The sequence below is a fragment of the Typopeltis vanoorti genome, chromosome 12, assembly GCF_054136105.1.
Source record: "Typopeltis vanoorti isolate ZY-2024b chromosome 12, IOZ_Tvanoo_1.0, whole genome shotgun sequence".
In the NCBI taxonomy this organism is placed as follows: domain Eukaryota; kingdom Metazoa; phylum Arthropoda; class Arachnida; order Uropygi; family Thelyphonidae; genus Typopeltis; species Typopeltis vanoorti.
The window spans coordinates 115554876-115579448 of NC_143560.1; the positions used below are offsets into that span (position 1 = coordinate 115554876).

Consider the following 24573-nt stretch of genomic DNA (forward strand, 5'->3'; position numbering starts at 1 on the left):
ACATCCAGGGCACCTCTGAGAAAATAACCAATATCCTCAAAAAATATGACCTTACTTCCTGTTACAGACCATATAAAAAGTTGGCATCCCTTATCCGCTCTACCAAAGACCAACCACTTCCCCCAGACCTACCTGGTGTATACCAGGTCCCTTGCAGCAGCAAATTGTCCTACTTTGGCCAAACAGGCAGAACAACAAATATCAGGATTTCAGAACACCAAGACTACATCCAGTTTCACCAGTACAGCCACTCTGGGCTGGCAGACCATGCCTTAGATACCCACCATAAAATTCATAGGAAAAAAACAAAAATAATTCATCGCAGCAAGTTTAAATACGAAAGATTATTTAAAGAATCTTCAGCAGCTCTAAAAAACGTTCCTAACCTCAACAAATTTGGGTGCATGAAACTACCCCAAATTCGGGAGACTTACATTATGAGAACTTCAGCCCAACTGCCAAGACTACCAAATTAGCCTGCAAAAGGGCACCATTAGGACTTTAGGAACAATATTAGTTTCTTGCTTTCTTCCTCATTTGCTTTGTGTTAGTGCCTACGTGCACATACCATATCTTTATGTTCCTGAAGATGGCAATGTGACGTTGCCGAAATATAGAAGTTATTCATTAAAGTTAACTTTAATTAATATACTTTATATGCGTTGTTAATTCCATAAACTAATTACCAGTTATGTCTGACCAACGTATAAGCCTTGCTACTAGACAGTTAGTCAATATACACTTATTTAATGGTGGCTGTAACCACAATACTTACTACACTCACAGTACATATGTAAAGTATATACATTTGCACTGTTATAAAGCACTATATTATAATTTCAATTTATAATTTTTTTGCATCATAATTTCAAATAAAATTATAAAGCAGCTCTCTGCAAAAACACCACGAATTAATTCACAGTGAATTAGTTCATGATGGCATGGTGTTTCTGCCTTCGCATATATGATTTGGTTTTTGCATCCAGTGATTGCACTGTAATGATTGCACACTTTCTGCAACTGAAAATTTTGAAGAGGATGATAGAACAATATATTTAGATAAATCCTTTGTTTGGTCTACAATAAATGTTTGTTTTGCTTGCATGCACATGTAGCATAGTGTCTGTAGGAGAGGATGTGGTTCTCTTATGCAAGGCCATTTTCATTCTAGTTGTATCTAATTACACTAAAAATGTTTATAATAAGGCAGTAACAGTTAGTCGATATACGCTTATTTAATGGTGGCTGTAACCACAATACTTACTACACTCGCAGTACATATGTAAAGTATATACATTTGTACTGTTATAAAGCACTATATTATAATTTCAAATGAAATTATAAAGCAGCTCTCGGCAAAAACACGATGAATTAATTCATAGTGAATGATGACGTCGTGTTTCTGCATTCGCATAAATCATTTGGTTTTTGCATCCAGTGATTGCACTGTAAACAGGTGTTACCACACTTTCTGAAAATTTTGAAGAGGATGATAGAACAATATCATCCTCAACAATATCATTTTAGAGTGGTAAATGAGTGGAATAAGCTGCCAGAGTCTGTTGTGGGTGCTATGACAGTGAGCGAGTTCAAGGCAAGGTATAATAGATACTGTGAGAATGTTGAACAGTTGTGTGAACATGATGTTTAGGGTCTCCCTCGATGAGTCTAAGGACTCCCTGGAGTAGCCCGTAGTAATAATAATAATATATTTAGGTAAATCCTTTGTTTAGTGTACAATAAATGTTTGTTTTGCTTGCATGCACACATGTAGCATAGTGTCTGTGGGAGGGATTATGCAAGGCCATTTTCATTTCAGTTGTATCTAATTACACTAATTGCCACTAAATATAGTGACAGAGCCTAAACATAGGCTCTAATTGTCTCTGTACTGTATTTATGATACAATAAAGCTATACCTCAAGGTCAAGGATGGCCTGAGAAGTTTCATCTGGACCAGCATGAATGGACCATGTTTATTGAATTTTTAACCTATCTTAAATAAATTGTGGTATCATTTTATTAAGAGTGTTAATTCAAAAACCATTAAAAATTAAATGAAGATGAACAGTTAATACTGCTGAAAAAACAGCATGCATTGGCTTATGGTCTAAGGTGAGCTTAGGAGTGTAGTCATTTTCTTTACTTCATATTTACAATATTTCTCAGAAAACAGTGGTGCGTGAAAGATTTCACTAGGTTGAGAGAGAGAGAGAGAGATAGAAAATAAGTACTAGAAATGTTGGCATATCAACCACGGTGACAGATTAAAACAAACAGTGGTGTAATGGGGGGTGAGGAATTAGTGATTCCAGATAAACAATACTTCTATTATAAACATTTTTCATTTTCTTTACAAGGTTCATTTTAGGTTCATCGAAGTAATTTATTTAAGTCAGATAAGTAGGTTTACACAACTTGCTATTTCTTTGACACATGTCATTAAGAGTGGGTGTACTATGTCTATGCAAGGATGAAAGTTTACAGGAGAAAAAAATGTGACTGGCCAATTTGCCTTGAATGAGAAGCACTTATGAGGTTTTTTGCATCCTGAATGGGATTTGAACCCTGGTAATCTCAACCAAAGAACATCATTACTGATCCCCATCAGTAACATGGAGGCTCTGGTCATTATGTTTACATAAATATATATTTAAGAAAATAAACATTCATATTACTTCTTTGTGAAAAATCCTTTCATGATACCCCAACCCCAAAAATTTGATATAATTTTTGGAAACAGCTAGCACACTTGCATGTAGTACGATATTTGAATACCTTATTCAACAAATTTCAGTTTGTAGGTTTGTGTAATTTATGGTCAACTTCATTTATGGTAAGCACAACATGAATATTTCTTATTTTTAATTGTATTTTGCAACTATAAAAACTTAAGGATTAGGGATCCTTAAGGAAGGATCATTGCACAATATACTAGAGATTATCAAAACACAATAGTTTCACAAACAACTATTACTTAGTTTTTTTTAACATCAACTGCTTTCTTCATTTCTCCCATAAAGACTCCTGATTAAGCCATCACATTATAGATGTTCATAGAACTAGTCAGTTTTTATTAATCTCTAGCATACTGTGCAGTGATTAATAAAAGCTCCCTGATACTGTGAATATTTATTACATTTATTATTACATTTTCTACATTTCGTTTTAAATATAATAATAATTATTATGATATTTAATGATTATTAAATATCATAATTAAATGTATGCACTAACTGAATAAACTGATAATGTTTTTAGGTCTTTCAATCCCTTCTTTCCATTATTAAGATGCTTTGAGACTCATGAAGTCCAATTGTGGGCTGTTTGGGCAATCCATCATGTTTGCTCCAAAAATCGTAAGTATATATAAGTATACATTTTTTTATCAAAGAATAAATAATTACACTGTTTTGTCTTTAATAGTTTACCTTATTTTTTTAAAATAACTTGTTAATTTAATAATATTTTTCCTTTCTGTTGGCACTTTTGTGAATATTGTTTAGTATATGTGCCGATGAAATATAAACTATAAATGGATAGCCTTATGTAAGCAACCTATTTATATCCTCAAGAAACACAAATACATTCACCTTCCAATGTATATCACTAATTTTTCTTATTATGCACCTTTTCTTTTTATTGTTATTTTTGTATTTTTGATATTCACAACTCTATACACATGCTTGTTGATTTCATCTCCAGTTGCTGATATCATTTGTCAAAAAATCATTGGCGATGTGGTATTCCTCTTTTACAATATAATAATTAGTCGCATAAATCAAAAAGTATTCATCAGAGCCTACAACAGCATGTTTATGCTTCTATTTTTATTTTTTTTAACTACCAGTTTTGTTGCAAATGATGATCTGAACTACGGTAGTACTGTACTACATGCTGGCAAAAGATAAAGCTGATGCATATTGCAATATTTGAGATCCAGAAAAAAATTGTATAATGGGGAGGGGGTGTGAAGTAAGTCAGTAAGAGAAAATGGGCATTCTTCAATCGAATTATTCATTATTAAATTATGTGTATGATTTCAAGAAGTTTTTGGTACACTTTACTCACCTGCAAACTTCTAAGCAGTTGTTCCGATGAGAAGTAGCATAAGAAGTTGAAAGTGAACCTAACATTTTGAATACTATTACAAATGTGATATGCTTGCCTGCATATACATATTAATTTTATAATATACTTCTTTAATTTTTATATCAACAACAAATTCTGCATGGAACAGATATCCTTTAGATGAAAATTCTTACATAAGTGGCTTAGTATTGTGTTAAAAAATGCTTAATTGTGGACATGAGATATACAAATCCTCTACAGCCTTTTAATCCCCATAGAGAGCATGCAGAACTTTTTGCCCTAACTTTTGGAAATTGGGAGAGGTTTTGATTTCTGCTTTTAGTTAGCAATAGTAGTTGAGTGTATGATTATCAAAAATTGGAAGTTATGCAGGCAGTAAGAGTGTGACAGATAACTGTCACCACATCATCTTCCTATCCCTAAGAGATATTAATGTTTGAAATAGTAGGTATGCAGTTGAATTTAATATGTTGCAGGGAGAGAAAATCCCAACTTACAGTGTCATTGATCATTTAACTTGGAACACTTGAATAAAACTCTAATAAAAATTTCTCCAATAAGTAACTAGAATTGACTCGATGAGCTTTTCTTCTGGCAACTAATAATGTGTGCATCATTATCGATTTCCTGATATGTACCCTCAAGCGATATACAGCTACTATGGCAGTAATCATGTACATTACTAATCTCATATCAACAATTTTCCTCCAAATAATTCTACTACTTGTTAGCACTCCAACATGTTGTGTCTAACATTTTTTTCCTATGGCAGTTAAACACCTGTTTCACTAATCTTTTCTCTACATGCTCACACATCCTTGAATGCCAACAATGTCAAGTTTCTTCTTAATATCATCATTTGAATGAAGATATTAATTTAAAACTGGTTCAAACACTATCTTCTATACTGCTAGTTTAGTGTTTTGACTAATTTCTCTCATATTCAAAATAAATTTATTCAACTGACTCACCACCAGCCTTGCTTATTCTGTTGTCTATTTCCATATTTACTTTGGCATTTACTGCTGAAATTTTTACTTGTTCTATAGATTTTCTTTTAAGAATGCTGCTGAAGTGTTTTCTATATTCTGTTTGTTTTCATAGTTTTGGTCTTTTTTATTGCTGATTTTCATGTCAAATTTACATCTGTTATTCAGTTTAGTGAGAGAATCCTGAACACTTGATTTGTTTATACAGTGTCTGTATCCACCATCTGCATAAAACAAACAGCTAAGTTTGATATTTCTGATGCTACAAGGGTGATCTGAAAAGTTCTCGGCCTAACAATGAAAAAACGAATTAATAATTTCAAAATATTTTTATTTTTCAACATAATCTTCCTTCAGACTAATACATTTATTCCAGCAATGCTCTAGCACCATTATCCTATTCCTGTAGTGGTTCTCAGTAAGATCTGCAAAATACCCCTCTACAGCTGCAATCACTTCTTGATTCGAAGAAAAATGCTGACCAGCAAGGAAGAATTTTAGTTTGGGGAAGAGATAGAAGTCAGAGGGAGCCAAATCTGGGGAATAGGGTGGATATTCCAACAATTCATAGTGGCAGATCCCTTAATTTTCCCATTGCCATAATACCTTTGTGGGTAGGTGCATTGTCCTGATGAAAGATAATATTCTCTGGTTATTGTTTTATCCTTTTCAAGATAATTAATGAACAAAATGCCTTGAACATCCCAAAACACCGATGCCACGACTTTTTCTGCTGGTGGAACCGACTGTGTCGTCTTTGGTGCTGAACAACCGGCTTCTGTCCACTGTTTTGACTGCTGTTTGGATTCTGGTGAATTCATTAAAACACTTCAAGCACGGTTTAGAGATTTTCATGCAAGTGCATTTTTGATCTGCTGTGAGCAAGCACTGCAAATAAAAAAGCTTGCGCAAAGCTTTTTCATTTGCAATTCTTTATGCAAAATATATCCTACACATTCTTTTGAAATGCTTATAGTGTCAGCAATTTCATGTACTCTGACTCACCAGTCATCCAATACCATATCATGTACTTGATCAATGATTTCTGGTGTTGTTACTTTTTGGACACACCCTTCACGTGGATCATCTTCAAGGCTGGTACAGCCATGTTTAAACTCGGCAGCCCATTTCTTAATTGTTGAAAATGAAGGAGAAAAGTGCCAGTAAACTTTTATGAATTTTGAATGAATTTCTTTTGGAGTTAAACCTTCTTTTACAAAGAATTTTATAACTGCACAATACTCATTTTATCCATTTCAAGGGATACAGACAACACTTTTGCTTCAGACAGCTGTATAAAACAAAGTACTTGATAGAATGACTTGCAATTTCACATGGATGCTTATGAGAGATGTACCAACTTAGAAAAAAAAAAAGAATCTTGCTGATAGTGTTGCCATTTATGGTCGAGGCTGAGAACTTTTCAGACCACCCTTTTATCAAGAGTGATTATCTGTATCTTAGATCAAAATCAGTCAGTGCTGCATAACCTGTGCTATAAAATTGGCACACTCGTGGTATTTTTGCAAACTACTCAATAGCTCTTGAGTACAGGTGTTTTGGTATGATAAATTTGTCAAGCCATCTCAATAGTTCTCAGAAATAGTTGAAAATCCTACTATATTGTATGTAAATAACTATAAGGGACTGCTAACTTTGTCACATGCATACATTCCAGTAGTAGTACAGGAATTTTCAGTCAATAAGTTCAGGAACTGGTTAATGAAAGCATCTCTCCCCACACATAATTGGACAGTTTTTGTTGCAAATGTTCAAATTGATAAATAATTCCTTTTAGTTCAACTAGACTATAAAATATAATTAAATGCAATTTGTTTATTTAAAGAATTATTTAATTAAGAATTAAATATTGGATATACTTGTGTGCATTTTTGAAGATAAAGATGGTGCATGACTTGATCAGAGCTCAGATCATATATAATTAGAAGTATTTGAACATAAAGAATTGATGATTGAGCTTAGAAATACATGTCCGTTAGCCAAAAAATGAATAAAGCCAATAATGATTTATGGAAAATAATTCATTATTAGTTTTTATTATTCATTCAGACTGTTTTAATTGCAAAATAAAACTGTGTGTAGTACACATGCCAAAAATAGCTCTAGATTCTCAACTGTTATGGTAATAAATGCAACACTATACAAAACTGCTATGGTGAAATGCATTACCTCCCCCCCATCCTCCTTTTTTTTTTTTTTTTTTTTTTTTTTTTTGATTGTCTTCCATTACTTCCTTTCATATTAACTGATTTCATTTCTTCCTAGTGATAATCACCACCTTGTCAATAAAAGTTGCAGGAATAACAAATGTTATTCCTGCAATTCTTAAGTCATATTTCAATTTTATACCATGTTTACTTAAGACCGACTGACCTAATACTGATAATTTTTTTTCATAAATTATGCATTTAAAATTATCATTAAATCTGTATCAGTTAAATTAAGATTTGGAATTACTTTAAAAAAACCGCAGCACTAAATAAATTCATCTAATTAACAAAAGAAAAATTTATGATCGCTTCCTTTTAATTATTGCAAAACAAATCATTTGAATCGATTCAAGTATTATATGTTATATATCACAAACACAGGATTATTAGAGAAATAAAGTTCTTGTTAAGGTAATGAAATTATTAGCAGATTTTCAGAGCTACAAATGGAATTTTCAGCAAAAGAGAATCTTGTATAGAAAGCCTTGAGATATTCTGCATTTATAGAGAATTTTTGAGGATAAAAATTTGCTCAATTAAAGTCCGCGAGTTTAAACTATATAGTAATTATTCTAGAAATCTATTTTTTCTACTTTTTAAGAAATCTACTTTTTAAAATAAAAAAATTTATTTAAAAAGCTGCAACAATAAAAAAAAAAAAATGGAATATGTCAAAGATTAGTTTAGTTCATTGTTGCAAGGATCAGCAGTGAACTGTCATTAGTAATGATACTTGAATATAAACTAGTAAAGTTTGCTACATCAAAGTGAAAGCCTATAGTACTAGTTGTAATAAAAAGTTGCTGGCCTGGTTGGCCGAGTGGTTAGCATATCTGCTCTCCAGCCAAAAGGCTGCGGGTTCGAATCCCGCCGTGGGCATGGATGTTTGTGATTGTCTGTGAAAGCACTAGTGGTGGTAGTCAGCGGTAGATGGTGTTGGTGTTAGATGATGAAGGTTGATGGAGTAGTGAGATGTAGAGTTGATGCCCTCCCTGGAGGTGTGATATAATAACTAATGTTGATAAAGCTTAAATTATCAGACAAAGTTGGCTAAATAAATGGTCAATATTATTAGTCTCAGTAAGTCAAAAATGACTTAATTCTACAGTATTGATCATTTATTTAGCCAACTTTGTCACTGATAATTTAAGCTTTATCAACATAAAAACTTTCTTGGCTTACACATGCACTTATAAATATATAGAATTATTCAATAATGCTATGTGGACATTTAAGGACTACCTGGATCAGTTCATCGGTTTGGATAATTGCAGATCTTCATCATGGAAATGCACAACTCTATCACATCTGTATAGGCATGTTCTCTAAAAAACTTAGCAGCAAGTCTTGTAAAAATTAAGGTTGTGTTTACCTTCTGAGATAATGAGACCACATGATTAGTTCTCATCAAGTCGCACTATACATTTACACAAAAAACTTATGGAAATTCAGCTGCTGCATGCAATTTTCATTGGTTGAAGCAACTCAGGCTATGAGGCTAGCATATTATATCTATTAAATGCTTGTGTTTTAACATCTGGTTTGTGAGATGAAAAACCTCACCATTCACCTTCAGTTGAAAAGCCCTGATAAAGGTTCTTCAGTACTGAATAAAGTAACTATATAAATAATTTTTTTTTTTTTTTTTTTTTTTTTTTTTTTTTGCAAGCAGCTAATAACAAAAATTATTCACTTGCATTTCTTCTGCTTCCTCTTCAAAGTATGTCTTGCAAATTATTATGTGTACAAAAGTTCTTTACTTTGCACTCTACAGTGTGACTTTAACCCATGTACTTACATTTACATATATTTACTGAGTATTTATTCTAGGACTGTAATGCTGCTTGAGCACATTATTTTAAACTTGTTAATTTGTAACACCAAATTATCGAGTTTCCTTCAGACATCAGTGTCCATCAGTATGCTGTGAACACTTTTTATTATTAGAATATTTACTGACCATTTGTTAAAGGCATTCTTCAACAGCAGATCTTGCATTGCTATATAAAAAAAAAAAAAAAAAAAAAAAAAAAAAAAAAAAAAAAAAACATAAATGAAGTGGATATCGGCATTTTCCTTGTCTCTAAGCTAAGTCAGCATAGCAGCCCAATAAACTAACAATGGAATAAATGTACAAACTTTGAGAATGCTTGCAAGAATTAAAGAGACATGCTCTATAGCTAGACTTAAGATATATGCATTTATGTAGTACCAGCAGCTGAATTGTGAAAGCACCATAATCTCTTCCCATGTGGGCACAAACTGCTTTTCACTTTGGTCTCCTGAACTCCTAAGTTTGGCATGACTTATTTTTAATGGCATTAACCAAGAATTATTTTATAAAAAAATGTTTTAACTGTGCTAATATTTCACTGAATTTCAAATCAGCATCATCAGAGCACAACACAGCATGTATACACAACAGTGAGTAAGTGAAATAATACAATTGTAACAGACAAAAGATCTAAAGTCCTATTTTGACACCCTCTAATGTAAAAAAATAAAAAATTATGGCTATGTGGGAGTTGCTCTTAAGATAAATTTTCCAAATTTTTGGCAAATTAATGCAACCATATTTGTTCAGATTAGGAGAATTCTTCATAGCCATGGCTGACTAATCTTTCTAATTTGTCAAGACTTCTAAATAGCACATTAGTTTCCTTCCATCTAATCCTGTGTGAAGAGATGTCCAAAGGATGGTCTGCCAGGACTGACTTGCCATCATAATGGTAGCGAATGTATTTTTTATGTTCTTTCAGGTGAATGTTAACAGATCTTCCTGTGTGCCCATAGTAGGCCAAGTTACAGGGAACTTAATACACTCCAGGGTGTGCCAACAGTTAAAGCTTATCCTACAAGAGCAGATCAGACTTGCTAATTTAACATGAAGTTTGAATGTGGTGTGAAGGCCATGTTTCATCAGAACTTTGGCTTTCTTTTTTGATGTACCTTTGACATTGGAAATGGTAATGTTGTGTTCCTGTGTATTAGAGAAGAGAGGGTTAATGGGGCTATGTAAGTATTTTATCTATTTTGTAGGAATTGTAACCATCGGCCAAGAACATATACCACAGATATTTGAGTTCTATGGACAGAGCTGTAGTTAGAAGAAATCGTTCTATGTGTGAGTGTTTTTAAAATGCCATGCTGGATGATGATGTGATTTATTTATGTAGATATCTTCCTGTGTGTGTGTGTGTGTGTGTGTGTGTGTGTGTGTGTGTGTGTGTGTGTGTGTGTGTGTGTGTGTGTGTGTGTGTGTTGGTTTTCTGTAAATAAAAAAAGATAGTGATCTATCTGAAAGGTAGGTGACTGATAAAACTTCCTTTTATAAAATAGTTCATTTGATGTTAATACCATTAAAAATAAGTCACAAATAACCATCAACACCTAAGCTTATCTGTTAAATCCTAAGTTTGGCATTTCTTCTTGTATAAGCATTCTTTTAATCTGGCTGCTAATAGACCAGTAAAATTTACTCTGCATCTCAGTTGACAAGCACTTCAGATTCATTTTGTCATTTACAACTCAGGAGTATCAGAAATTTTTTAATTCTGTTTAGAAATAACTGAATAGCAAATATGTAATCCATGCATTGTAATAGTTTTTGTATTTTATAAATGTATGTCTTTTTTTTTTAATCATTTGACTCAGAGAAATATGTACTGTATATATCTCCTCACAAATGAACTTTTTATTTTTTGCTGTAATTGTAAAATGAAAAATTAAAGTTATTACATTTTAACAGCCAGAAGATATTGTCCAATGCTTATTGAAGAAGAAGGTATTGAGCTACTGGAAAGTCTACTCCAAAATTCCACCACAAATGAAGAAGTGGCTGCAATTTGTCAGCGTATTGTGAATGTAGTGGAACAAGAGGGTTGTAGTTTTAAAGAGGATCACTGATAACATGGACATTTCATTGACAACATTATGTGCGTGCTGCTCATAAAATCTATATATATATATATATATATTTTTTATTAAATGGTTCCTTTCTTGTTTGAGGCACTTAGATATTTTGTCTCTAGAGTAGGGTAGTACCTGACATACTGTATGAGTGTGATTCTGGTCATACAGAGGATATTTTAAGTTAACATAATGCAACTTTGAAAATGTAAATTGTGTATTATAGCATTACACAATGGCAAGAATTAAGAAAACTTAGTACAGTTTATAGTTATGCTTGCCATAAATGGTATAATTTAGCATAAAATAGCCCAGATTGTTATGAATTACGGATGTTGCAATGACTTGTTGCCACGTGCTATTAGGAAGAGCATTTTCCATTAATGAGATGTGTATAGTAGTTTACATGTTGTATATTTTTATGAATAAGGCTTGAAAGATTAAAAAAAATTAATTTTGAAGCTTAAAAAGCGTTTAATGAAGAAAACATTAGTTATGTACATATATATTTAAGAAAATTCATATAGTTGCAGACATTGTAAATTTTATCATTTTAAAGAACCCTTACAAGTAAACCTATTAAATTTGAAGCTCAAGGGACCATAAATTATTGACCTCAAAATTAAAATTTAAGTATTTGAAAAAATTCACAAAGATCACGTGTCAGGACATAATTTATTTGGGTATGATGGCTATATTTGCTGAATAGTTTATCACAAGAAACTTGTTATTAAATGTTGTTTTAATTTCATTGTAAACTTTTCAAATAAATGTTTACAAGAATGCCATTAAGAAAAAAAATTCTTTCTTGAATCACTTTCATTATTATAATCAATATCTTGGTCTTTTAAAGTTAATGTTACACATTTTTAACCATTTTTTTCTTCCAAAACATGCTTTCCACTGATTACAAGTCTTGCCTCCCAATAGGCTGATCTCTGAAGTGGGGTTTTTGGAATTAAATGCACATTTCAGTTTACAGACTTTCATGTATGGTATTTATATATATATATATATATATTAAAAAAAAACTTAACAGACGTTTTTTAGATTCCCAGTATACTAGTGATATTTACAGACTTTTATGGGTTTTTTTGTAACTTACAAAAAATCATAAAAGGCTAATTATGAATAGCCTCTCTGCTCTCCAACTAATAGATTTGAATCTGTAATATAGATGTACAGGAAAGTGTTTGGATGTTAGATAACTTGTCGTCTGGTGTGAGCTCACTATCTTTTACTGGAGGGCAAAGCAATCTAAAAAATAATACTATGTTTGGTCTCATTGAGGGTTTTTGGAATAGCTAACCTTTATCTAACATGGATGGGATTTAACAGATAGATATATATTTCACACTTCAGTATATTATTCAACGAAATTATTTTAGCATTTATTATGTATTCATAATTTAATCCTGTAGGCATTGCTTCTGCATAGAATAACAACAGCAGACATACTTCAGTTTAAATTCTCACTTCAACTGTGCTTGCCAAGTCAATTTACTAAGATATTTGTAGTGACTAGGTTTTATTAATTTCAGAGGCCATAAATTGCTGATGGGATTAGTGTGTTGCAGTCATGTACAGTTGTACACTTTCAAGTTTTCTTATATGAGTAAGAAAAAGCCTAATTTTACTCTAATTACTGATTACTTAACTCTAATTTTACAAAGGTAAAATTAGAATTAAGGAGATGTGAAATTTTGTTTTGAAATATTGGCTGCTCCCATGTGTTTTCTTGACACATAGCTAAAGGGGAAAAAAGAATATTCCAGAGCTACAAACCAACCTTTCCTTAACTCTAAAAGAACAGTTTATGAGATAAAATTAATCACATTAACTTGAACAATATAAACATTTATGATTTTACAAATCTGAAACAAAATGCAAACACTGCTTATTGGAATAACATCTTATCAACCATATTACTTGACTACTACCCTTATCTCTGCTGCTCATAGGAATAGTAAGCAATCAAAATTCTTGAAATAGTATTTCAAGTAATGCTGGAATAATGAAAGTTTATTCATATAATTTAAAATTAGTAGCATGTTGGCCATTTTCTTTATCCAGTGTTAGGGTTCAGCCATCATAATGAATTTCACAGTCCTGTTTACTGGTTCTGTTAAAGTTCCACGTTTGCCATTAGTAGGATTCACAAACTGAAATGACATTGACTTAAAATCAGTATCATTTCAGTTTGTGAATTTTCTTTCATTATTATGAACAAATGTATACTGCACCTGCTGAAATTATAGCAAATGATATACACTTCAATTATGGCAATGGAAAAAAATTGCACAACAGCAGCATTTACAAAAAAAAAAAAAAAAAAAAAAAAAAAAAATCTTTTTAAAGCACTAAACACTTTATAATCTAAAGTAACACCAAAACGTGGTCTAATGTATATAAAATTATCTGCAATTATTTTGTTCTGCCTCTTAATTTAATCCCTATACTTTTTCAGACAGCTACCAGTCTGATTTTTCCTCACAGTTAACAAGTCTGTCACACAGATTAACTATTGGAATTGGGGGGGGGGGGGATATATATATATATATACACATATAATATATGTATGTATGTGTGTGTATATATATATATATATATATATATATATAATATATAGAATTAAAGTGAATAATTCCTAGAGTAGTCTGGTAAATGTAATAAAAATGTGTTTATAAGTTTTCATTCTCAATAGAAATTATAACAGCTTAGGTTAGGTTAGTTTATAATGAAAAAAGTAAGAAAAGTATTTCTTTTGCACTCAATGAAATCGGAAATCATTATAAACTAACCTAACCTTTATTGGTTAGGTTAGTTTATAATGAAAAAAATAAGGAAAGTACTTCTTTTGCACTCAATGAAATAAGAAATTATTATAACCTAAACTAACCTGGATGTCGCATGTCGAACCAGAGAGTAGTCATAGTTTGTCATGGGCCGATAAATGGGGATAACAAAAGTTGTTGTGGGCAGATGAATGGGAATAATAGATAAACGTCGTTGCTGTACCTCTTATTTTCACCAATGGAGAAAAACACTGATCAGCTCCTCTCTGATTTATCCATTATCCCCATTCACCTGCCCACAACAACTTTTGTTATCCCCAATTGTCTGCCCACAATCATTAAGCTCGGCCCACAACGTTTAATTTTCATCCCCATTAATCTGCCCACGATAAACTAAGACTACGCTCTGGTTTGACATGCAACATCCAGGTTAATTTATAATGATTTCTGATTTCAATGAGTGCAAAAGAAGTACCTTCCTTACTTTTTTCATCATAAACTAACCTAACCTAAGTTGTTATAATTTCCATTGAGAATGAAAACCTATAAACATGTTTTTATTACATTTATTGCACAATAGATCATGTTAACTAATAAATATTTATTAAACCTACTAGTTTCCCCAAACTTTAGCTGTTGGCATCATCAGAGTACAAGCACTTAGGTTAAAAAACATTACACAAATATGAATAACTAAAATTCTAACGATTATAGTTACAAACTAAAATAGCATTGAACTTGAGCAGTGGTGAGCTATAAGGGGCTCATGGGGGGCCCTTTGTTAAATTTTTCTCAAATTTGCGAGCCACTTATTCTTGTTTACTTTTTTAAAAAAAAAATTTTTTTTTCAAACATATTAAGTGACAAACTCATACGGTAACCTAACAAAAATTTGTCTATTCGGCAGTGTATAGATTATTTGGAATCATTGTTTCAACTCCTCTATAACGAATGCGCCCACGTTTGGAAATAAAATAAGTGCATGCACTATCTTTACTCTTCTCTCTTCTGGTAGCCAATCGTATGGTAAAACCAGTAGCCAATCAAATGTTTTATAAAAGATTTCATTATTATATTTTGATAGTTAAAAAATGTTTTTCTTATTTAAGATAAATTAACACAGTTGATTATGTACAAATATTTCATGAAATATTTGTTTAAAAATAATAGCCTTTAGAGGTTGATTGTCCTCTCATACTTTTTGATTGGAATTGGAATTTGTACACAAGCTGTATTAATAAAAGTTTTTGTGTTAAATGAGTTTTTTTTTTTTTTGCTCGACAATGCGAGACCTTTGTTAAAATTTCTATAGCTCACCACTGAACATGAGTGATACACGTATCTCGTGTACATGATTAACTACTTGTTGCTAAGGAACGTTCTGTAGTTTGAAATTGAAGTTCATTTCCTGTGTGTTAAGCGATCTAATTAGGGTTTTCCATATCTCTGGGAGTATTAAACCCTGGTTCCTGTTAAGGTTATCAACCGAGCGAGCGACTGTAGCTGCTTCTTTAAACATTCGGGAGTGGTAGTCGTCTTCTATGTAACGGGAACAGCTTTTATCCCACTCAGTGACATGGTTAGTTATAGAAAAATGAGATGACAAGTCTTGATATGTTGTTTTTGATGTAACCAATGTGTGCTCTTTCTGTCTAATTTCGAGGCTTCTTGATGTCTGTCCAATGTAACTTGAAACACATGAGCATGGGATATTGTAAACTCCGGCATATTTATAGAAAGGATGGTTATCTTTTGGAGATCTTAGTAATTTACGAATTGTTTCTATAGGTTTGAGTGTCACTCTTATTTTGTGTGGTTTGAGAAGACTAGCGAGCTTGTTGGAGATGCCACTCACGGAATTGCGATAGTTTTGATATGTTGTGTATCCTCTTGCTCTCTTTGTGGTGGTTCAGAGAAAAGGATTTTGTTGGCGAGTCTTCATGGGTAGCCGTACAAGTACAGATTATTAGATATCAACGTTAACTCGTCTTGAAGGTCCTTGTTATCTGTTGTGATGCGGACAGCTCTTTTCTTTAACATGTGTACTATGCTGAGTTTGTGAGAAATATGGTGAGAGGAGCCGAAATGTAGATAGCAACCTGTATTCATAGGCTTCCTGTAAACTGATAGGTTTATATGGCCATTAATTTGCTTCTTAATTAAGATGTCTAAGAACAGCAGTTGTTTGTCTCTTTCAAGTTCCAGAATAAATTTAATAGAATGATGAAAGGAGTTGATCTTATTGAGGAAGTCAAGCAGGTCATCCTTGTTGTGATTCCATACAATGAAGATGTCATCCACATATCTCCACCAAATTGTTGGTTTAGTAATTATTTGAGATAGGATTTTATTTTCGAGGTCTTCCATAAATAGGTCAGCACAAGAAGGTGAAAGTGGACTACCCATTGCCAATCCAGTTAATTGTTGGTAAATTGTATTCTTCCAAGAAAAATAGTTTGAATTTAGGCAATGATCGTACAGTGAGGTTATATCTTGTGGGAACAAGGTACCTAGGATGCACCACGGGGACATTTGTAAAAAGAGAGGTGACATCTAGGCTAGCTAGAAGATCATTTTCTGATATGGTAATGTTTTTTTAGTTTTTCCACAAAATGTTGAGTTTCTGATGTAACTCTGAGTTATGGATATGTTGTTGTAGGAGTTTGGACAATAAGTAGGTAGGCGAGTTGATACCATCCACAACAGGGCGTAAAGGAATACTATCTTTGTGCACTTTTGGAACACCATAGTCTTGGAGTTAAAGGTGCATGGATTTTAGTTTTTTAATCAGATCTGTTGGACATATTGCATAGTAATTCGTTTGTATCATGGTGGTTTTTTGATATAGGATCTTTCATTAAAATACGGTAAACAGACAAGTCCGATAGTAGATTGTTTACTTTATCCTCGTAGTCCGTGGTGTTCAGTATTACAGTACCGTTGCTTTTATCTGCCTTAAGTATTACGATGTCTTTGTTCCTTTTTAGATTATGAATAGTTCTATCTAGAGAGGTGAGGTTTTGTTTTGTGGTTCTAGAAGAGGAGAGTATTATGCAACTTTTTAGTCTGAGATCATTTGCTGTGTGTAGTGGTAATAATGAGATTGCTTTGTCTAAACTGCAGATGAATTCCACTTTATGTATCTGTTGAGGAGTTATGGTATAGTTGAAACCTTTCTTGAGAATAGCGATTTCAGGTTTCTTTAAGATGTGGTCTGAGAAATTAAGAATAACTTGGTTATCTGGTAGAAAAGGTTTAGACTTATTATGGGTTGTATAAAGGTAGTTGGAATTTCTTGATCTGGGTCTGTTTACTTTTATTAAAAACTTTTGCGTGGCTAGTGTTGATCATTCTGTCTAAGACTTGCCAAATTTCCTTATCTAGAGAGCTGGAGAGATCCATGAAGGAAGTCGTAACATTGCGAGCCTATTTGACTAAGCAAGAATCTTGTGTGTTGTAACCTTTCACGAAGGAGTAACATCGATGTCTTGAAATAAATATTTCTGATCCGTCTCGAATTGAAATGATGTTTAAAGTGTAAGAACTTAGGAATTATACAGTTATCTCAACATCTTTTAAAAAAGTGAGATAATTTAATAACCTGGCTTTTTTACATTTCAGGAGTTCATAACGGCGTATCTTTATTTTCGTATCACCATAAATTCTATTCATAATGAATGTTTATTTTCTTGATCATCTAACTAGAGTAATTATTTGGACAATAGATAAAGTGTTAACTAATAAATATTTATTAAACCTACTAGTTTCACCAAACTTTAGCTGTTGGCATCTTCAGGGTACAAGCACTTAGGTTAAAAAACATTACACAAATATGAATAACTGTAAAATTCTAACGATTATAGTTGCAAACTGAAATAGCATTGAATGTGAGTGATACACGTATCGCGTGTACATGATTAACTAGTTGTTGCTAAGGAACATTCTATAGGTTGCATTGAAGTTCATTTCTTGTGTGTTAAGAGATCTAATTAGGATTTTCCATATCTCTGGGAGTATTAAACCCTGGTTCCTGTTAAGGTTATCAACAGAGCGAGCGACTGTAGCTGCTTCTTTAGTTTGGTGAAACTAGTAGGTTTAATAAATATTTATTAGTTAACACTTGATCTATTGTCCAAATAATTAATCTAGTTAATGATCAAGAAAATAAACATTCATTGTGTTTTTATTACATTTACCAGACTCCTCTAGGAATTTTAACCGTAACATATATATAAAATCATACAAAAGTCCATTTTATTCTGATGGGAACTTTGCTTTGCTTTACAACTGATCAATAACAATTACTAACTTAACCCTCTCGTGCATGAATTTTTATATTCATTTATAAAAAAATTATAATTCCATGCTCCAGTATCACCATGAATTCATTAATTTTGCTAAATTTGTGTCCTGTATATGTAAGACAAAGATGTCCTCATCTGAGTACATCATGCACTTACACCAACACAGACATATTCTATGGAAATGCCTTAGACTAAGGAATTTATTTTCATTGAAAGACATTACAAGTATGACAAAAACAGATTATAAACACTGCATGAATGATCAAAATTTAGATTTTTTATTCTCTTTGCCTCATTTTGTATGGAAAGACTGAAAACATTCCAGACAGATTGGAACCTCACATCTGCGACAGATGTATCTTGTTTTACTCTTGCAGTGTATATCTCTGCAACGATTGGCATTAGCACTTATTGTCTTCTTTTGGGAAGTGTCCACTGCCATCAAAACATTTGTGTGCCACTGAGTGAGTTTTGTGGTTCTTTAGTGCTGGTGGTGTCTGACTTGAAGGGTGTCCTCGTTTCTTTGTACCTAGCTGAGCTAAACCTTGATATATCAAAACAGTTACCACTCTTGATTTGAATTCCAACAAATCCATTTTTTTCCCTTCCCATTTCCAAATGATCCATGCATTACAAACAATTATGTTCAACATATACCATCATTTGTTCCTGGCATTTCGATACAAAGCCACAAGAGAGTCCATAAGGTCCACTCCATATGTTTGTTATAAACATCTATGCTACAAGGTAGTGGAATTTCAACATATTTTTTTCTTTTCGACATACACTGACAGGCTCCTTTCCTAAGTAGCTAGATACCACGTACTATTGAGTTATCAACCCGTCAGAGGACGTGGTAACTGACATATTTCATCGTCTCATCTTCTGCAAATCCTTTTCAGTTTGTCAGCACCTTGAAGTTGATTTCTTTTGCATGTAACCACATAATAAATATCTTCCTTTAGTTTCTTAATTAGGGGGATGCTTGTGAAGTTATCTGCATATACCTTGAAGTTCTTACCAGCAAGATTATGAAAAAGCCCAAGTACTAAATTTTCACTTGCACTGATTGAATCTGAATTTTGTTTTCCAGAATCTGCACCTACATAAAGATCAAAACAATATACATAGCCCAAAACATTCATCCTCACCCACATTTTGAAACCCCATTTTTTTGGTTTCTTAAATAAGTATTGTTTGAGATGATGATTCCATCCCTTGAATGGAATCATCTCATCTACACAATGAAATTCTGGGCTGACAGCAGCATGGATTCACTGTCTTCACTTGAACTGTCACTCTCTATAGGATCATCAGAATCACTCAGCTCCAAACCATCTTCAGATTCCTCCAACAGTTTTTCAATCTCCTCTTCAGTAAGTTTCTTGTGGTAATAGGCTTTTTTATGCCTGATCGACCTGGCTTTTGGTTATCCATCTATAAAAGAGATAATGCCAATTAACACATTTACTATTCATTTATGTTTGCAAAAATAAAATAAATAAAATTATAAAAATATTGTACAAAAACTTTCTAACCTCAAACTATTTGCTGCATAGTTTACCTTACAAACATATTGTAATGTGAGGACAGGTTGTTTTCAAGTTTGTTTTATGAATATGGTAATAAACATGAACAAATTAAATATTCACACTTCATCTACAAGGTATAACAATCTATAAAACCATACTAACCTTTCCAGATGACTCATAAAATCACCAAATTCAAATCAACAAAACGGTGGCTTTTCTCTTTCTCCTTGATACCACCATGCACTGCAGAGAGATTGGTATTCCTGTAACTCTGAAACTCCTGCCATCTGGTGTGGTTTCTAAGAACACTTTGGTCTCCCCAGAGGAGGACTACATACATACAGTAGCACTAAATTATGAATGAATAATTATTATGAGGGAAAATGTGTCCTCATTCTTGAGACATTAAGAATTATAAACATGTTAACACAAGAATATTTTAACGTTTACCAAATATTTCAGTCTGAAACTAACAGACTATCCTCAGTGGCTTGATACGAACAGTTTTTACAAGGTGGAATACAAACAATTGATCATTCAAAAGTAGAACAAGCCACGTGATGTTACATTGACAATTTTAATTTATAAATTCAATTAAAGATAACAGCCTAATGTAAGAATTAAAGTTCTCAATTAAAAAAAAAAATGTAGTGTTATCCGGATTAAACTTTCCCACATTTTCGACAAGGATATACAATCATTTCGATTCAAGTTAGGGCATTGAAGTAAGGCCTCAGCACCCTCTTTGAATAGGTGTTCGAATTTATAGCGACATCTGTGTAGAAGGCAAGTCTTGGATCAGAGAATGTTATGGCTTGTCTCTATCCCATGCTATGCCAATCCAGACTTATCAGATTTGTTGTGAAAAATGTATGATTGATGTTCGTGTATTTTTTTCTGTAGAGCGTTCGGTTTGTCCAAAGTACGACAGATTGCAGTTACAAGGAACTTGATATACACCAGGCAGAGACATAGTTGAGCGTTTATCTTTAGAAGAGAGGAAATAGGTGGATATTAAGAGGGATATAATTGGCTGTTAAGTCATATTTTTTTAGAATTCTTGAAATTGGTTCTGAAATCCCAGAAATAATTGGAACTCGAGATATTGATTCTTTGTTGTTCTGGATTGGATTGTAGCAATCGGAACAAATGTGTAGTTTTTTCGGAGAAGCCATTTAATTTCATGTGATGTTTGATAGTTGAAAGTTCTTTCTGTAATTCATGGGGAGTTGAGCAGTTCTAGCTTGTCAAATTAAACATTTTATGATGTCTGTTTTTTTGATAAGGATGATGGGCAGATTGTTTGAGAATGTAACGTCCAGTAAAAGTGGGTTTTCTAAAACTGTTGTCAGAATACCTGAAGGTGAGCGAATGAGGATAACTTATCTCTTTCAATCTCCATGGTAAACTTAATACGAGGATGTAAGGAATTGATTTTGGCTAAAAAGGAAGGTCAGGAATCTCTGTTGTGAGGCCATACTGAAACAGAGATTCCTTACCTTCCTTTTTAGCCAAAATCATTTCCTTACATCCTCATTAAGTTTACCCTGGAGATTGAAAAAGACAAGTTATCCTTTTTAAACATACTCATTTTCTCCTAATTCTACAAGAAGAGATTACTTTCATAGGATATCTGTTCCTTATATTTGGGGAATCTGAACATGTTGCCTATATCCTATAGAATTTCCAATTGTCAATTGCAGATAGACCCACCAATCAAATCAAGTTCCTTCTACTTTCTCCAGAAGATGAAGTAGAACAACTGTTACTACCTGGAGTATCAAATTTTCCCTAACTTCAACTGATCCTATTCTGGACAAACTGACCAATTGGTCAAATGTATTTCTGATCACTAATCCTGTATTAAAATAAATACAGTTTGGCTTTGTAGAATATCAAAATAACATTAGTCAAAGGAATCACCTGGGATAATGCTAAGCTTCTACATAGAAAAATTTGAATGCTTCTTCAAAGAAAGTGCTAAATTTCTTCATTGTCCATATTTCATTAACTTTCTATAGCAGAAATATAAGATCCTAATAATATGAGTATTTTTAATCAGGTTCTATCATGACATATCTCAAAATTTCACTTTTGACTTCTTTGTTTCAAAAATTCCACTTCCTTAGGCGAAATTATTTATTGAAATTAGTCTTGCTATTTGATTTTCAATGATGTAGAATTCAATATAGTTTTAGATTCAAGAAAATGTATACTATATTAAATAGGGTGAACCATTTATATCTTAATTATGTCAGATATGTCTTCATAGGCATGACTAACTATACCTAGATCTTAGTTTTCATTTGAGCTCTCCCCTTCATGGCATCAAGCACCTATTTTTATTCACCTTTCTTCTTCTCTTTAAGTGATTATACCACCTTAGCTACTCACACATTCTTGAATGCTTCTGTCAAGATCTTTTCTGATGTATTCATTTTTAAATTGATTGTCATTCAACTTTTCTTTTTCTCAGAACTCATATTTGTGACCATGTTTCAGCTCTATAAGCCAAAACTGGTTTTCAAAACTCTTTAATGGTAATTTAGTGTTTTGGCTAATTCTCTTATTCCATGTGGATTGATTCAACTGGCACAGTCCATCATACCTTATTCCATTTCTATACTTAATTTGCTATCTTCACTAGAAGATAGAAAATGAAGTGCTAAATGAATATAGTTGAAATTTTATTTCAGCTATAAAATTTGCTAGCAAATTTTATAGCTGAAATATTTTACCGATGTTAGAGATTCTGCTTTGAGAAATCATTGGTCTAAATTTTTTTTTTTTCCCTTCCCATAATTCACCAGCCTGGTTGGGCATGGGTGTTTGTAATTGTCTGTGGAAATGCTAGTGGTGACAGCAGATGGCGTTGGTGCATATGATGCAGTTTGCTGTAGAGTATGTGCCCTCCCTCGATGTGTCTTTGGACTCCCTGGAGGGGTCACATAATATCTGACAGCAGTTTCATTTATAGCATGTGTAAAGAGTTGAGTTTTTCTGACATACTGAATTGTAGAGTTGGTAGTTCAATGTTACCAAAATTGTCTGTACACAAAATGCTGGGATTTAAGTTCATGGAGCAGAGTATTAGATGTTTCTATTTCTATCCTTCAGTGGTTATGCATCCACAATATCAAAGTATTATATCATTCATAACTGCTCTTTTTCCCTCTATGGCTTCAACAGCATGCAAGAACTTGCATTTTGGGTCATTTTATTTGCCTTGTGAACCTTTTAAAAAGCAAGCACACCTCAGAAGAATAGTCTGCAGCTACCCTTAACTCTTGCATCAAGAAGGTACGTGACCCTGCAATGCAGTTATGGGTGTAGCACTGAGGGCTTGGGTGTAATCCATGGAACCCTCATGGATTCGTTATCCATCCAAAATCAGCAGTTCTGTCTACTTAATAAAATATCTCTGCTAAAAGCATTTCACATGAGGTTCTTAGCCGATATGAGTCTGAAGTTGTCACATTTTCCCCACTTATTTATCTAAACCTTTAAGTCTCCAAGGGATCTGTTGTTGCAAATGTCTGAACTATTTGAATTTTGTAGATCTAAAGGGTGCTTTTCTAACAGATGTTGATGTTGTTGGACTGCTGTACACAAGCTAAGCTAATATGGCTAATTGTTTCGGTGTTCAAGTTGTATGATGCATGCACTGGTGTTTTGAGCATAGTCATCAAGCTATATCATTCATTCTTGGACCTTTTCTCACAAAGGTGAAGATGGTGTACTTCCTGAATTCTGCTTGAAATTATCTTTACATTTAAACAGATCTGTGAAAACAGAACTCAACAAATTTTCATATCTATTGCTATATTCCAGTATTCTAACATTCCACATGTCAATCCATACACGGAATACTCACTGTTTTCTGAAGGTAATTTGTGTCACCTATTTTTCATTCTCTCTCTCTATGAAAGCCATATGATGGTTGGTCCTGGTTTGAATGGGAACTGAAGAGCTCCTTGGCAACTAGTATCAAATTGAATAAATGTTTAAATTACAGATTTTACCTATCTCCTCATGTTTTAACATGGGCAAGGTGGAATGACTTAAGTCTAGGATGGGTCCCTCCATTAGAATACTCTCCCCACAAATTTTCAACAACACCCACCTTTTTTGTAAATTTCATCTCAGTTTACTGATGAAATATTATTTGAAATTAAGCTATCCATCTGTTAAAAAAAAAATGAAATTATCTTCCTCACACACACAACTTTTTTTTTGTGGACTCCACAAAAAACAGTAACCCTGCAATAGCATATATAACACCGCAGAAAGATTAAGGATCCTATAATCCAGAAATCTCTAGCAACTGAACAAAATTTTTCTCAAGCCACTTCAACTTCCAGTAGGTGATAGAAATTATCTACCACCTAATAACGGAGAGAATAGATAACATAAATCTAGTGAAAGTAAATGCCAAAATTAAATAGATAAACAAATAAAATTAAACAGATAGCTTCCTAATTTCTAACATTGGAAGTGACATTTTCCAGAAATGCTTTTTTATGAAGACAAATTTCCAGCTAACTCCTGATTATCTTTCCTTACATATATGATAATTTCTATGGAAACGTTTTTAGTATTTTCTCAGAAATATGGAGGGAGAGGGGTCACTGAAGGCCATTTTTTCTTTGAAATGTGAGGCATGCCACAGAAAAAACATTTTAGGATTCTTAAAAATGTGAGATTCAAGTAACACAAGGGGA

General features: G+C 32.9%; 2 protein-coding genes across 3 annotated transcripts in view; one reads left to right on the top strand and one right to left on the bottom strand.

Moving 5' to 3' along the window:
- The window catches only part of LOC150101152 (protein zyg-11 homolog B-like), a 287455-nt gene extending 275445 nt beyond the window's left edge, over nt 1–12010 (top strand). Inside the window, exons 14-15 of the mRNA XM_090401483.1 lie at nt 3262–3359; nt 11061–12010. Coding sequence (XP_090257609.1) covers nt 3262–3359; nt 11061–11218 — 256 coding nt within the window. The 3' untranslated portion in view covers nt 11219–12010. The remainder of the gene's footprint in view (nt 1–3261; nt 3360–11060) is intronic.
- A 6520-nt stretch (nt 12011–18530) lies between these two features.
- LOC150101153 (vacuolar protein sorting-associated protein 26B-like) overlaps nt 18531–24573 on the bottom strand; it is a 133206-nt gene continuing 127163 nt past the window's right edge. The window contains exons 9-10 of one of the 2 annotated variants that reach the window (XR_016549117.1): nt 20015–20201; nt 18531–19757 (exon numbers count right to left, since the gene is read on the bottom strand). The gene's annotated coding sequence lies outside the window, so the exon portion shown is untranslated. The remainder of the gene's footprint in view (nt 19758–20014; nt 20202–24573) is intronic. The other variant, XR_016549116.1, reaches the window with a different exon arrangement.